Source organism: Psittacula echo, assembly GCF_963264785.1.
Source record: "Psittacula echo genome assembly, chromosome: Z".
Lineage (NCBI taxonomy): Eukaryota > Metazoa > Chordata > Aves > Psittaciformes > Psittacidae > Psittacula > Psittacula echo.
In genome coordinates this window covers 25,895,446-25,907,331 of record NC_137742.1, presented here as the reverse complement: position 1 = coordinate 25,907,331, position 11,886 = coordinate 25,895,446, and the positions used below count along the sequence as shown (strand labels likewise).

At 39.1% G+C, this 11,886-nt stretch overlaps 1 protein-coding gene across 1 annotated transcript in view; it reads right to left on the bottom strand.

The window, feature by feature from the left end:
• Positions 1-628: 628 nt before the first annotated feature.
• HOMER1 (homer scaffold protein 1) overlaps positions 629-11,886 on the bottom strand; it is a gene marked incomplete at both ends in the record, with an annotated part of 64,315 nt that continues 53,057 nt past the window's right edge. The window contains 3 exon segments of the mRNA XM_080638280.1: positions 629-817; positions 6,062-6,142; positions 7,691-7,801. Coding sequence (XP_080494406.1) covers positions 629-817; positions 6,062-6,142; positions 7,691-7,801 — 381 coding nt within the window.

The window sequence follows — 11,886 nt, the reverse complement described above, 5'->3', positions numbered from 1 at the left end:
ATATATATGTAAAAAAAAAAATTCCAGACCGACCAACCAACCAAAAAACCCCCAACGAAGAACTTTATACAAGCAGTTATAGTAACTTTTTTTCAATTAAAGATGCAACTCTCTCTCACTCCTGGCAAGAATAAATTGGTAATGGCACTGCTTCTTCACAGTGCAAAGTATCCTGAGAAATTATTAAGAACAACAAAATAAAGGGCTGTCATCACTAAGTTCTTGCACAAAACACAGCAATTAAATATCTTAAATAAATAAAACAGCAGACAACCTATATTGTTTCTATCACAAAAAGGGGAAGTGACCTGGAACACTGCTAATTCTTCCACAACTTGTAATTAGAAAAGGATTGCATTCAATTACTGTTAGTATCTTTCAAAGTATCTGTGGCCAATAATGTACAAGGAGGTAATCTGTAATTCAAGTTTTTTTGTTGTATTTTTTCTAAATTGAGATACAGCTAAGTAAGTTCTAAATTTTATGTTCAAATATGACTCAAATTTAAAACACGCCCTCTCAGAGGAGCAATTTCTAATTTTGTGCAACTTTGATGCAGAGCCCAACACAGTCTTATGAAGAGAGACAGTGCATCTTTAAACTGATTGGCACTGAAAACCCATTTTCTTTAGCTGCATTCTATTAGCTTGGCCAAGTTATCTCGTAACTCTGATAGTTCAAATATTTTTCCATCAAGAATTTCTAAAAGTGTCTTCAAGTTATTGCGAAATGCTTCTTGCTCATTCTGACTTTTCTCCAGACGTTGCTCTAGATCAGACAGCTGGCCTTCCAGGTCTTTGTTTCGAATTTCTACTTCCTTCAGAGAAAATACATAACATGTTAATTGTGTTGTCTGCAAAGAGAAAGCAGTCTCACCTCCTGCTGGTATTCGTGTGCTGGTTTTGTCAACGGTTTTCTAAAACAATTTGCAACCCTTTACAGTTTCCCTAAGCCAAAACCAGAACCCAAATAGTTATTATGATCTCATACATACTGCCAATTCTTCCATTTTTTCAGTAATTCATCTGAAGGTCAGAAACTTTTGGAGAAGGATAAAATTTAGTCAGTAAACAACAGATGGTAATATACTTACTCTGGTAAGTTATTGCTTCTATCATTCAGAAATGTACCACCTACTGAAAACAGCTTCTCAAAGGTTTACTTAAGTTCAAGTATTCTCTGACTTACATTACGTGAATTACTCAAGGAGACAGTTCCCATTAAACCATCTCATACAGAAACCCATCTAGTATACTGCTTTATGGATGGAGGAGTACTGCTTTATTCCTGTCCCACATTACATGCTTTTCATCCTGAAAATTAAGACAGAAACATCAACTAGCAAGACTGATGTCAAGGTGACATCGATTGTGACAAATTTAAACCAGCAAGTGTAAGCTGAACATCTTGTCTTGCTGCATGGTGCCCCACAGCAACCCCTGCAAGCGCTGTCCCCAAAGCAGGGCACCTGTGGGAGCAGGAAAGCATGAGAGCCAAGCTGCTCCCATACAGTAGGTAGGGAGACAAGGTGGTGCTGTGTTACACACAGGTGAGAAGATCTGACTCTGAATAGGCCCAGCTCTAGCTCAGAGCCTGACTAGGGATGGAGGTCCTGGCCACCCAGCTCTGTGCAAACTAGGTGCTCTCTCTTCTATCAGATGACTAATTTGGCTGTCGTGTGGGTCTAGAACAACATATTGTCATTTGTCCCATACACTGCACATCTCATAAATTCATGCTAAACTTTCTAATTTCTGTTATGAGAAACACTTTCACAGGCAGCAGAGGGAGAGTGTTTTCAGTAACCACACGCCCTGTGGAGCCATTCTTTGGAGAAGTGCAGAGTGAATTCATCCACTTACATACGTTACATGTATTAGCATTTTTTCAATACCACTTCTCTCAACAATGGCTTTGTATCACAAAGCTTTAATGGACCTGCTCTGAGTTTTTACAACAACTAGTTTCACACAGCCATAGGAAGGGTAATTTGGCACCAGCCACTAAGCCAAGTGCAAGGGACTCCTTTTTCTGCCCTCCCATTCTCCCACTGGTTTGTTTTGTTATGATTCTTCTGTCTCCTTTCAAAGCTAACAAATATATTCATGCTTACACTGGAAAGATCTCAGCTAACCATAAGAAACATCTTGACCGATACAGTCAAGAGTAGCAAGTATAAAACAGCAGCTTTGTGTCAATGTCCATGGCCCAAGACGTGTTTCCACCCATGAAGAGTCTGATGGCAGCATTAACTGGCTGCTGCACCCCTAGCCAGTGGAGGGATGGGGTGATGTGGCCAGTGCTCAGTTTTGGCTCCCAGCCTCTGGAGTGGTGGAGAGCTCTGGGACCCCTGCAGATCTTTGAGAACCTGATCTCCCTGTATCTCTGGCTGCTTGTGCAGCCAAGGGTTATGTCCAAGCTGAACTGCAATACCTTCCTTACTTCTTGTTTGTAAATGGGCAAGTCAAAAATTACAGAGTTTTGGGCACTGGTCTTGGACAGCACAGATGGGAGAAGGAATTACCACTTGCTCCCAGGACCAAGAGAAGAATTAAACTGTTTAACACTGGCAATATAGTTACCAAAGCACTAAAGGAAGCTAACTGAAAAGAGTGTTTGTAAGAGCAATTAAAACACATGTATGCTTATATAGTGATTTGCTACCCCACTCCTGCTACAAACAAGCTGATTATAACCCATCCATTCCCTCTGTTTTTTTTTTCACTGAGCCTACTCCTGCCCTCCAGACTGGGTACTGACAAGTACTACCTGGTATAGTGCCTGCACAGGTTCAAGACCCTCTGAGACCAAGTGACTGCAGTACAGGACTAAAAGGGAAATTTAAAGTCCTCTCAGCTCTGCAGGAATAACAGTCCCCTCTTTAGCTCACACAAAAACGACTACTGTTTGTCAATGTTTACTCAGATGTCCTGCATCTCCTGTCACTGCTCCTCTTTTACTCATCAAATGCGTGTGCTCTAGAAACTCTCCTTGTAACTACTCTCACCCCAGACATAATTAATTTCTATAAGCAGACAAGCCAGTGATGAAAGGGAACAAATGGATGGATACATATATGGCTCTGTTTTGTGATATTTGGGCCTGAAGAGTATCCCACTGGCCTGTACCTAATGCTGAAGATCATCTTTCAGGTCCTCCTCAGACACTTTTAAACTGAGGTATTGTTCTGCTGTGACCTGTTAGGGTGGTAGCACTCAGGTAAAACCAAATGCTTTGTGTTAGGCATAGGCGCTTCCATCCATATTCAGCCACAGACTAACTCTCCATTGCTAGTCCTTGCCCTGCATGTCCTCAGAGATCCATTCTTTTGTTCAAACTTCCAGCTTGCATATTTTATTTACATTCCATTCTTGACATCTCTTTCCTAATCCATATACACTTAGCTTCCCAAACATTCCCTCAGACAGACTTTCTCCCACACTTTCTTCTGTTTTATTTTCCTTAACTGATGCTTAACATATTTAATGATGTAGGGGAAACAGAATCAACTGAAATACACCAGGAACTGTTGCTTTTAACTTCTGGAAACTGTTTCTTCCCAAATTTTACATTTGATCCTTACACTTATTTACTCTAGACTAATATTAATGATATTTTTTTTTCAATAGTACTGCATTACAAGTTCATGTCCAGCTCATGTGCAGTTTCCTATTACAAACAAGTCTATGTCTGGAAGAAGTGGAGAGGTGTCCATATAATGTAATCTGTTCCGTAGTTGGGTCATTTCACTTTATTTGCAGTTAATCTCATCTAAAAATAAACTGACTCTTTTGATACATTCAGACCCTTTGCAGAGTGTATTTTGCCCTGTTTTTAAAAGCTCTTCTTACAGTGGATGCAGTAATTTCTTAAACATTGTCTTCTTCTATAAAAGAAATAAGCTATTAACAAGTTATTGTTCTTTGTTTGCACTGTAATCATCTTTTGTGGAATTCAGTGCAAGGATCTGAATAAAATATTCAAACCATACACAACAGCTATATTTGGGAATCAGCCATAGTAATAAAGATATCCTGACTTACTGTTAGAGTCACACTGATCATGATTCATTGAATGCTCTCTCTACATTGCTAATGGAATTACTAAGTAACAAGGGCCCCAATACGTACCTTTCACAGTGTTAACATACTGCTTGTCACTGGAATTTGCCAATTGGATTTTTAATTCATTCCCTGGTATGAGTGTGTTAGAAATGCAATTCACCTTGAAATCATAATTTCTTGGTATAGCATTTTTCATACAGACTATATTCCAAATTATTTTAGTGTTACATAATCCATTTGCAGGCACAAGAGGGAAAAAATACAGCACAATAAAAAAAAAGCACAGACCCTGGAGACAATTACCCTGAAAACAGATGACGAGTCAACTAAGTGAACAGATGTGAGGTGGTTTGTCTGGAGGTACAGAAGAAAACACCATCTCACTGATGTCACAGTGGTAAGGTGGCTCAGAGTAGGCTGGTGTAGTCGAAGCATGACAATTACAGCAAAGCAAACACTCCAGATATCTTAGATAGGTTGCATCAGGTCAGTAATAAACTTTAAGCTTAAGAAAGGCTTTTAACTGAGATCATAAGTGAGCTTTAAATTTACTTGAATTTAACCATGCAGACCTATTTTCAGAAACTCATCACCTACAACATGACATATGGACATATATGGACATATATAGACAATATATTCATACTAAAGATGTACCAAAGGAAGCTACTGACTATATAAAATACAATTTTAATAAAAAATTTTCATTTTCTAATCTTCAATCTTTTACTAGTCTTTCATAAATCTGTTTGCTCAGGATAGCTCATTCCTGGCTCAGTATTATTTTTCATATGATCTTACATTGAAATTATTGCATATGCTGCTGCTAGAACAATTTCCAACTTTCATTAAAATTTCCCTTTTGAGTCTCTCAGGTAAGTACATTTTCAGCTGAAAATTCCCATTTTTAGCCTAAAGCCAGCAACAATTTTTTGAATAGTGAAACAGGCAAGCTCAGGTGTATTCAAAGCAATCCTTAAACATTGTTTAAAGTAATAGCATACTTTTTCCTAGTAATCTGACTTATGAACAGGGAAAAATGAATAAAATAATTTTCTTCTTATGTGGTTTACTCTGTAGGCTAAAATGAGATTGAAGGAAGTTCCTATTCATGTTAACACATTTCAAAGAATAACTACTTAGTAATTTTTCAGCTGTGGCTAGTCTGATGGGGCATGATTTAGCTTGTGCCACAGAACAGCAAGGGTCACATTTCAGCACTCTGGATTTGGAGCTATTTAATACCTGAGTTTGCACTCCTATTAAAATTCTGAAGTCTGACTTCAGAATTTAACCCATCTAAGCTTTGGTTCACCACTATTACAACTGCAGATTTCACAGGGGAGGTGCATATGTGCTGACTGGTCAGCCCAGCAACAGACAGAGGTAGCACAGGAGAATGTACAAAGAGCACATTGATTCTGGTAAAGCTGAGGTATCTAGCTTTACACACAGTAAAGAAACAATCCACAAAACCCAATAAAACCACAGTGATTCTAAGTAATTCCAAGAAAATGTCAAAGTGTGTTTTTAAAGACTATGCTACACATGAAGCCTTCAACCTTTACTTTCTCAGGGCATGTTTAAAAGCTGAATAAACTCATCCCATATATATCATCACTCAAGCTGATGATATACAGCCTGATGGTTTCAGTGGCACACAAGACCTACGGGAAGACACTCCAACGAAAATGAGACCAGAACTGCCCAGGACATGTATTGTTGAAAGACATCTGCTAGCCTGAGAGTACTCTGTGGACTTGTAAATAAAATTTGAGTCTGTTCCTTCAGGTACAAATAACAACTTCATACAGAAGGCAGAAATTTTGATACAAATTCCTACGGATCATCCCAGCCTACCGCTTTGCAATGCAGTCTAACTTACATATTTATCTGGCACCTTCAGTGAATATACCACAAAGTTGCTGATGTGAACTGCTCACTTAATGATCACTTTTTTCCTTCTCTCTAAATTAAGATGATACAGTATAGCTCACCTGTAACTTCTGGGTCAGAGAATCCCTCTGTGCCTGGAGCTCTCTGGCATTGTCGATTTCTTGTTTCAAACCTTCTATTTCCTAAGGGAGAAGAAACAACCTTGCTAGCGATACCTTACCTGTCTTGGCTGCAGGTAAGCTGGCTACTGCTTCTTCTCCTGAGCAAGCCATTGCAATGGTAACAAAACTGGCAGTTGGCTACAGCCCATCACAGCACATGTTTAAGCCCTGCTCTCAATACTCATGAATCAGTGTTCCAAATCAGTGATTCCGTTGTGAATAAACAACATTTTCTTTTGTAAAAGTCGAAGTTTTTTTTTCTAACACGAAAGATCTGAAATATTTTTCTCCTGGAAAATTAAGGGTCCTTGAAATTAAGAGAAACAATATTACACTTAAAATTCTATTAGAATCTATCCTACTTTTTTTTTTTTTCCAAGAGAAAGATCCAATTTTCACCTGTGACCCGCACATTATGTCACTAGCAGCAGCACTGAGCATCAAAAAAAATGACCATTGATGTCGCAAAAAGAGTCTAAAAGAAATGGTGTCTTTAATTTGGCAAGAAGAAAGTAATAAGACATAAAAATAACAAATACAGGTAAAATAATGAGTGGAAGAGAAGCCTTTTCTTAACTTGGAAGACAAGAATAGAAACAGTTAATGAAACTAGAATGTATAACTTAAAACTATTAAGTACTTCTCCCTGGAAGGACATATTCACCTTCCAGAACTCCCTATAGTAAATTCTCTTTGTAGCCAACAGCTCAGCATAATTCAAAAGTGAATGGGCACCATAATGGGAAACATTACCAACTTGAGGCTAATCTCTTTAAGTATCAGGTAGTTTGGAAAAGGTTTTGTTCCATTTTGGGAGGATATTCTGTAGCTACTGTGCCTCAAGGCACCCCCTGAGGGCTCACGGGATCTTGTCTTACTGGGACAAATAATCTTTCATACACAGGTTCTTCCACCTCCTTTTTACCAACCATACAGAAGCAATTCTTTACCACTCTGCCACAAATCTCCTTTCCTCTAGGACTCATGCCAGTGCAGGTACTCCAATCCCTTTTATTTTCTTGCTGCTGGTCCAGCCAAAGGCAGATGCCACAGGAAGTATCATCAAGTTTCAGGCTAGGGGTTTGGCATGCGTTTAAGGGCTCATCTTGGGGAACATAAAAGTCAGCTATATTAACATAGCCTGAAAAAAACAGATTGGCCCGAAAAAGGTATTGATCTGTTACTTGTTCCAAACTTTACTCTCCAGAAAAAAGAAAGCATTCTTATGACAGCTTCCTTTCTTAGTGAATTTGGACTCCATCAGAGTGATGAATGCTCTGTGGAAACCACTTAAGACCTACCCCTCCAAACAAATATGCTTGGTAAAAGTGAACTGGAAAACATCATAGGATTTTTTTGTTGTTGTTCAGATACCTAGCTCTGTACATGAAAAAATATTAACCATTTCAAAATTATTAACAGCTGCAAAAAATTTTACTTGATCAACTGAAAAAAATTCACTTTGTAACATCTAAATAAATATAGTATTTACCAGCCATAACAAGCTTAATATTGAAAGCCTTTAGAAATGACATAACAGAAAAGCCACAAATAAATGTTAGAAAATACCTCTTCTTTTTTCTTCAGTGTAGATTCTAGCTCCTGTATTGTCTGGTTTAATTCTGTTTTATGTGTGTGGACTGCATTGGCTTGACTGCTCACACACTCTAGCTCAGTCACCTGTTGAAATAAGTAGAAGTAACACATACAGAATAATTTCAACAAATTCAAGGTACTATTACTCTTTGCACCAATTGATACAAGGGGGCTTGATATAAGAAACGCTAGCGCCTGGAAGGCTGTGGAATTTAGGGGCCCCACTAAACATAAATTGCCTTCTACATACCATTCTTCTGCCCATCCTCCTTATCAGTCGACCCATCCTCCTTACCATTCTTCTCCTCCTCACCACATCTACATATCAGTTGGCCCATTCTACTATTCCTTCTCATTCTTCTCTACTTATCAGTTAATCCAAAGACAGACAGATATGGCTGGTTTCAGCTACTTGTGTAATCACTGGGGCATCCAGATGTGACAAAGGTGAAAAGTTTAAGAAGAGGAAGACTCGTTTACTTCATCTTGAAGACCCCTGCCCACAAGAGGAAGACTCATTTACTTCATCCTGAGACCCTCACCTATGACCACGGGGAGGCACTGCGCATGTGCAAAGGACTTTTTAGCTCATTATAATACGAAGCGGGGATAGATCATGAATATGTATAGGTGTGTAACTTTGGAGGATAAATGTAGCGGGAAAATGACACTGAGGTGTGCATACTTTGAAGGAGCGATCCCGATGCACCTCAGTGCTGAATAAAAGCATACCTACTTTACAACTTTAACGAGTTGTGGAGTCTCTCCGCGTATCACAATAGCTGCATGTGAAACATACCCTGCATTTTGGGTGACTTATGTTGATTAAAATGGTGAAGGTATTCTAGGAAGTTAGCATAAAATTCCTTAACAAATTCTTTAGTACAAAATGGTTGACATGACTTCTTGGAAACTAAATTTATTATGCTGCAGGCTGAAAATAACATTAATTAAAATTATACTTCCTAATTATTGTAAATTTTATGACAGAAACTGTATTACCGTTTCAGAAATAGTAGTGGCTAGGCAATTAAACACAGATCTGTCTAACTAACCTCTCTGACACTTTTTAATGCCGCACCACCTGAATCAACTAAGCCACAATGCTCACGCGCTTCCTAGCAAGCCAATTAACTTTTCACAGCCTCAATTTCTGACTCAGCATCAACAGCGTAACAGCAAATACTCAACCACCAACGTACAGCAGCCAGCTTCTTACTTTGTCTAGTCTCAGACCTCATCTCTCACTCTCAAAGTCAACAACTAATGGCACAATTTGGATTTCACATTTCCTCTTTATCATCAGACAGCAAACACTCTCCATTTGCCTTTGGATAAGTCAAGATGCTACTTAAACAGGGGACCCCATGGCAGGGGGGTTGGAACTAGATGATCTTAAGGTCCTTTTCAACCCTAACTGTTCCATGATTCTATGATTCTAAGATACCTAACAGTGGTATTGCCCTCTTTATTTTACTTTTAATTGAAGTGATGTTAATATCCTGCCATTCACAGATAAACAGTTGTCAAAAAATAGCTTCTGCACCAAAGAAATAAAAGCCATGCAGCTAGACTCCACAGAGAAAAGTCTGAGTACTTCTCAAATTACAAATCAAAATATGATAGAACTCTCACATTGCACGTCTGCATGGATGTAAGCACTAAAACTTTTTTGTTTAAGAACAAACTGTTAAAATATTAAAAATACTATTTAAAACAATAACCTTTTTCACCCCAGAAGACATGAGCCTGTCATTCTTAGTACAACATTTTTCAACAAAACTGCACCATCTGCCTATGGTAACTTCTTTATACAAAGTGCTAACCAATTCTGCAATGAAAACCTATGGGTCTCCATTTAACTTTCTTGGAGAACTAGCCGTTAGACAGAGGACAGGCATTCTCATGATAATGTTATTTCTTAGATAAAAGAATGTCTTGAGGAATCAAGGTTTGTGCCCTTCAGCACCACTGTACTTTAACTAGTGAAACCACTGTGATGCCAGTAATTTCAGACTCTGAACTATTTGTAGGCTCAAAAGGTAGATTGCTGAGTGAAGTCAAAGGAAGCCAAGATGAAACACAAGAAAATTGAAACAAAATCCCTATCAACTTCTTTCTGAGTCACAGGGCATGAACTTCCCCTCTGTAACAGCCATGACGATGCTAGTTTCTTCTACTGGAAAACTGCAGACATTTTGCACAATTTCTATAAATGGAGAGAACTGAGATTACAGCAAATTCTTGTGAGGGGTTAAGGGGAATGTGGGATGAGAATATAGCTTGATAACATGACACCCAACAACTCACCCCAAAGAATTACGTTCTGGAATTGTCCCGAAAGAAGTATCACTGCAAGCAGCAGCAGTTTGCTCAGCTTTATATCCCACTGAGCATTACAACTGAAGTCATTAGATAATTTTCTCAATTTGCTTCCACACAAGGAAGTATCTATTTGGATTCCTGTGACTGTTACTGATTCTGACTGTTAAAGTATTCACCACTACAATTACACAAACACAAGCAGAATTGGAACACAGGGATAAACTTATGACTACATGGTGGCTGAATCTAGATACAGCAAGAATTAGAGAAGCAGAGAGTAATTTAGGCTTGAAGGGGACCCTGGTGGTCATTTCACTGAGAGCTCCTCTAAATAGGGCCAATTTTGAAGTCAAATTTGGTTGCTTAGGGTCTTGCTCAGTCGAGAACCCTTGACTATCTAGCAGAGCTGCCACAGTTTTACCCAGATTCCTGTATTTCTGACACTGTGGGTTTATGTAGAGCTCTAGCCCATTCCTAAGTTTTGCTGGAACTGTCAAACACACCCTGCCCACATTCACCCCTTCTGATGTTTAACTCCTTAGACATTTCCAAGCTTTTCTGCAGAGTCTTGAATTGGAGGTGGAAGCCCCTGTAAACCCAGACTCTGGAGGGATTAGGAGGTCAGGCCATCTCCCACCCATTATGAAAGACTGCAACATTGTATGGGAACCTCCAAGAAGGTTAATCTCTCTTTTAAAGCTGTTTGATTCAGCAACAGCCACTGGCTTTTACAAAGCACTCACACAGCAAATACTCATTTACAAAGGTTAAGAGCCTCAACTGGAGAGACAGAAGAAAACCTAGTTCCCAAACCACCTCTGTCCTAGCACCTAGTGCCATGGAAGCAAGTGTGAAGAGATGTCTCATCCTGTTACTAAGGAAGTGCTTGGACCCTGCTGTTCTCCACACGGCTTCCTAGCTGAGGAAACACACAGAGAGGATGCATGTGTTGGTCCAAGCTTGGAATCCAAGGAGGCTGGTGGACTGAACTCCAGTGGATGGAATGTTACTGCTCTTGGCTGCATGTACTGTCACTGGCTGAAAATGCCTTCCGCAACAGCCCCACCAACTACATGGCTCATGTCAATGCTTCCCAGTATGCTCTGGTCCATACTAACTCAAGACACCTATTAGAATTGCTCTGACAAACCACCAGTTTTCTTGAGCAGAGCAGGGGGTGTGCTCACCCTTCTGTTGTCTTCTTGCCAAAAGAGCCAGCTAGTGTCAGAAGGGCAATTAATTACCAACACCAAAAGGGTTGTGATGTCTTACTCTGGTCCTGCTTTACTAACATCTACCTCTGACTGCTTCTGCAAGAAAACAATGCATTGCTCAACTGTCTTGCTTCCTGATTGTTGAAGAATCAGTGAGTTGAAAAAAAAGAGGAAATTAAATTAAAAAAATGGGGTTACTTTAACTGAAACTTTATTTAAATGTCCATTCCTACAGAGATCTGAAAAGATGGCAGATTATCTTCATGATCTTCTTGAGTGTACCTATAAAAAAAAATCATACTGTGACCCTTTCAAAAAAATCTGTAGAGCAAGATGGGTTAGAAAATGATGCAATACAAGGAGTACGTGATTGAAAACAGAAGTAACACAAGACAAAGCTCTAGCCAAAAATGTGGGTAGTATTTACTTGCTCTCTTTTCTCTTTTCAAATTGATTTTATTTTTCTTGTGACCAGTGGTCCAAGTAACATTAAAAATAACTCTTTATGCATTATGCACAGAAGGGAGCATAAAAGGAAGCTCCTTGACCCTCCCTCCTGCTGTTTGCCGGGACATCTCTTCATGTTTCATGTTTAAGAGCAAGACTCAATCAGTCATTTAAGCCTTCGCA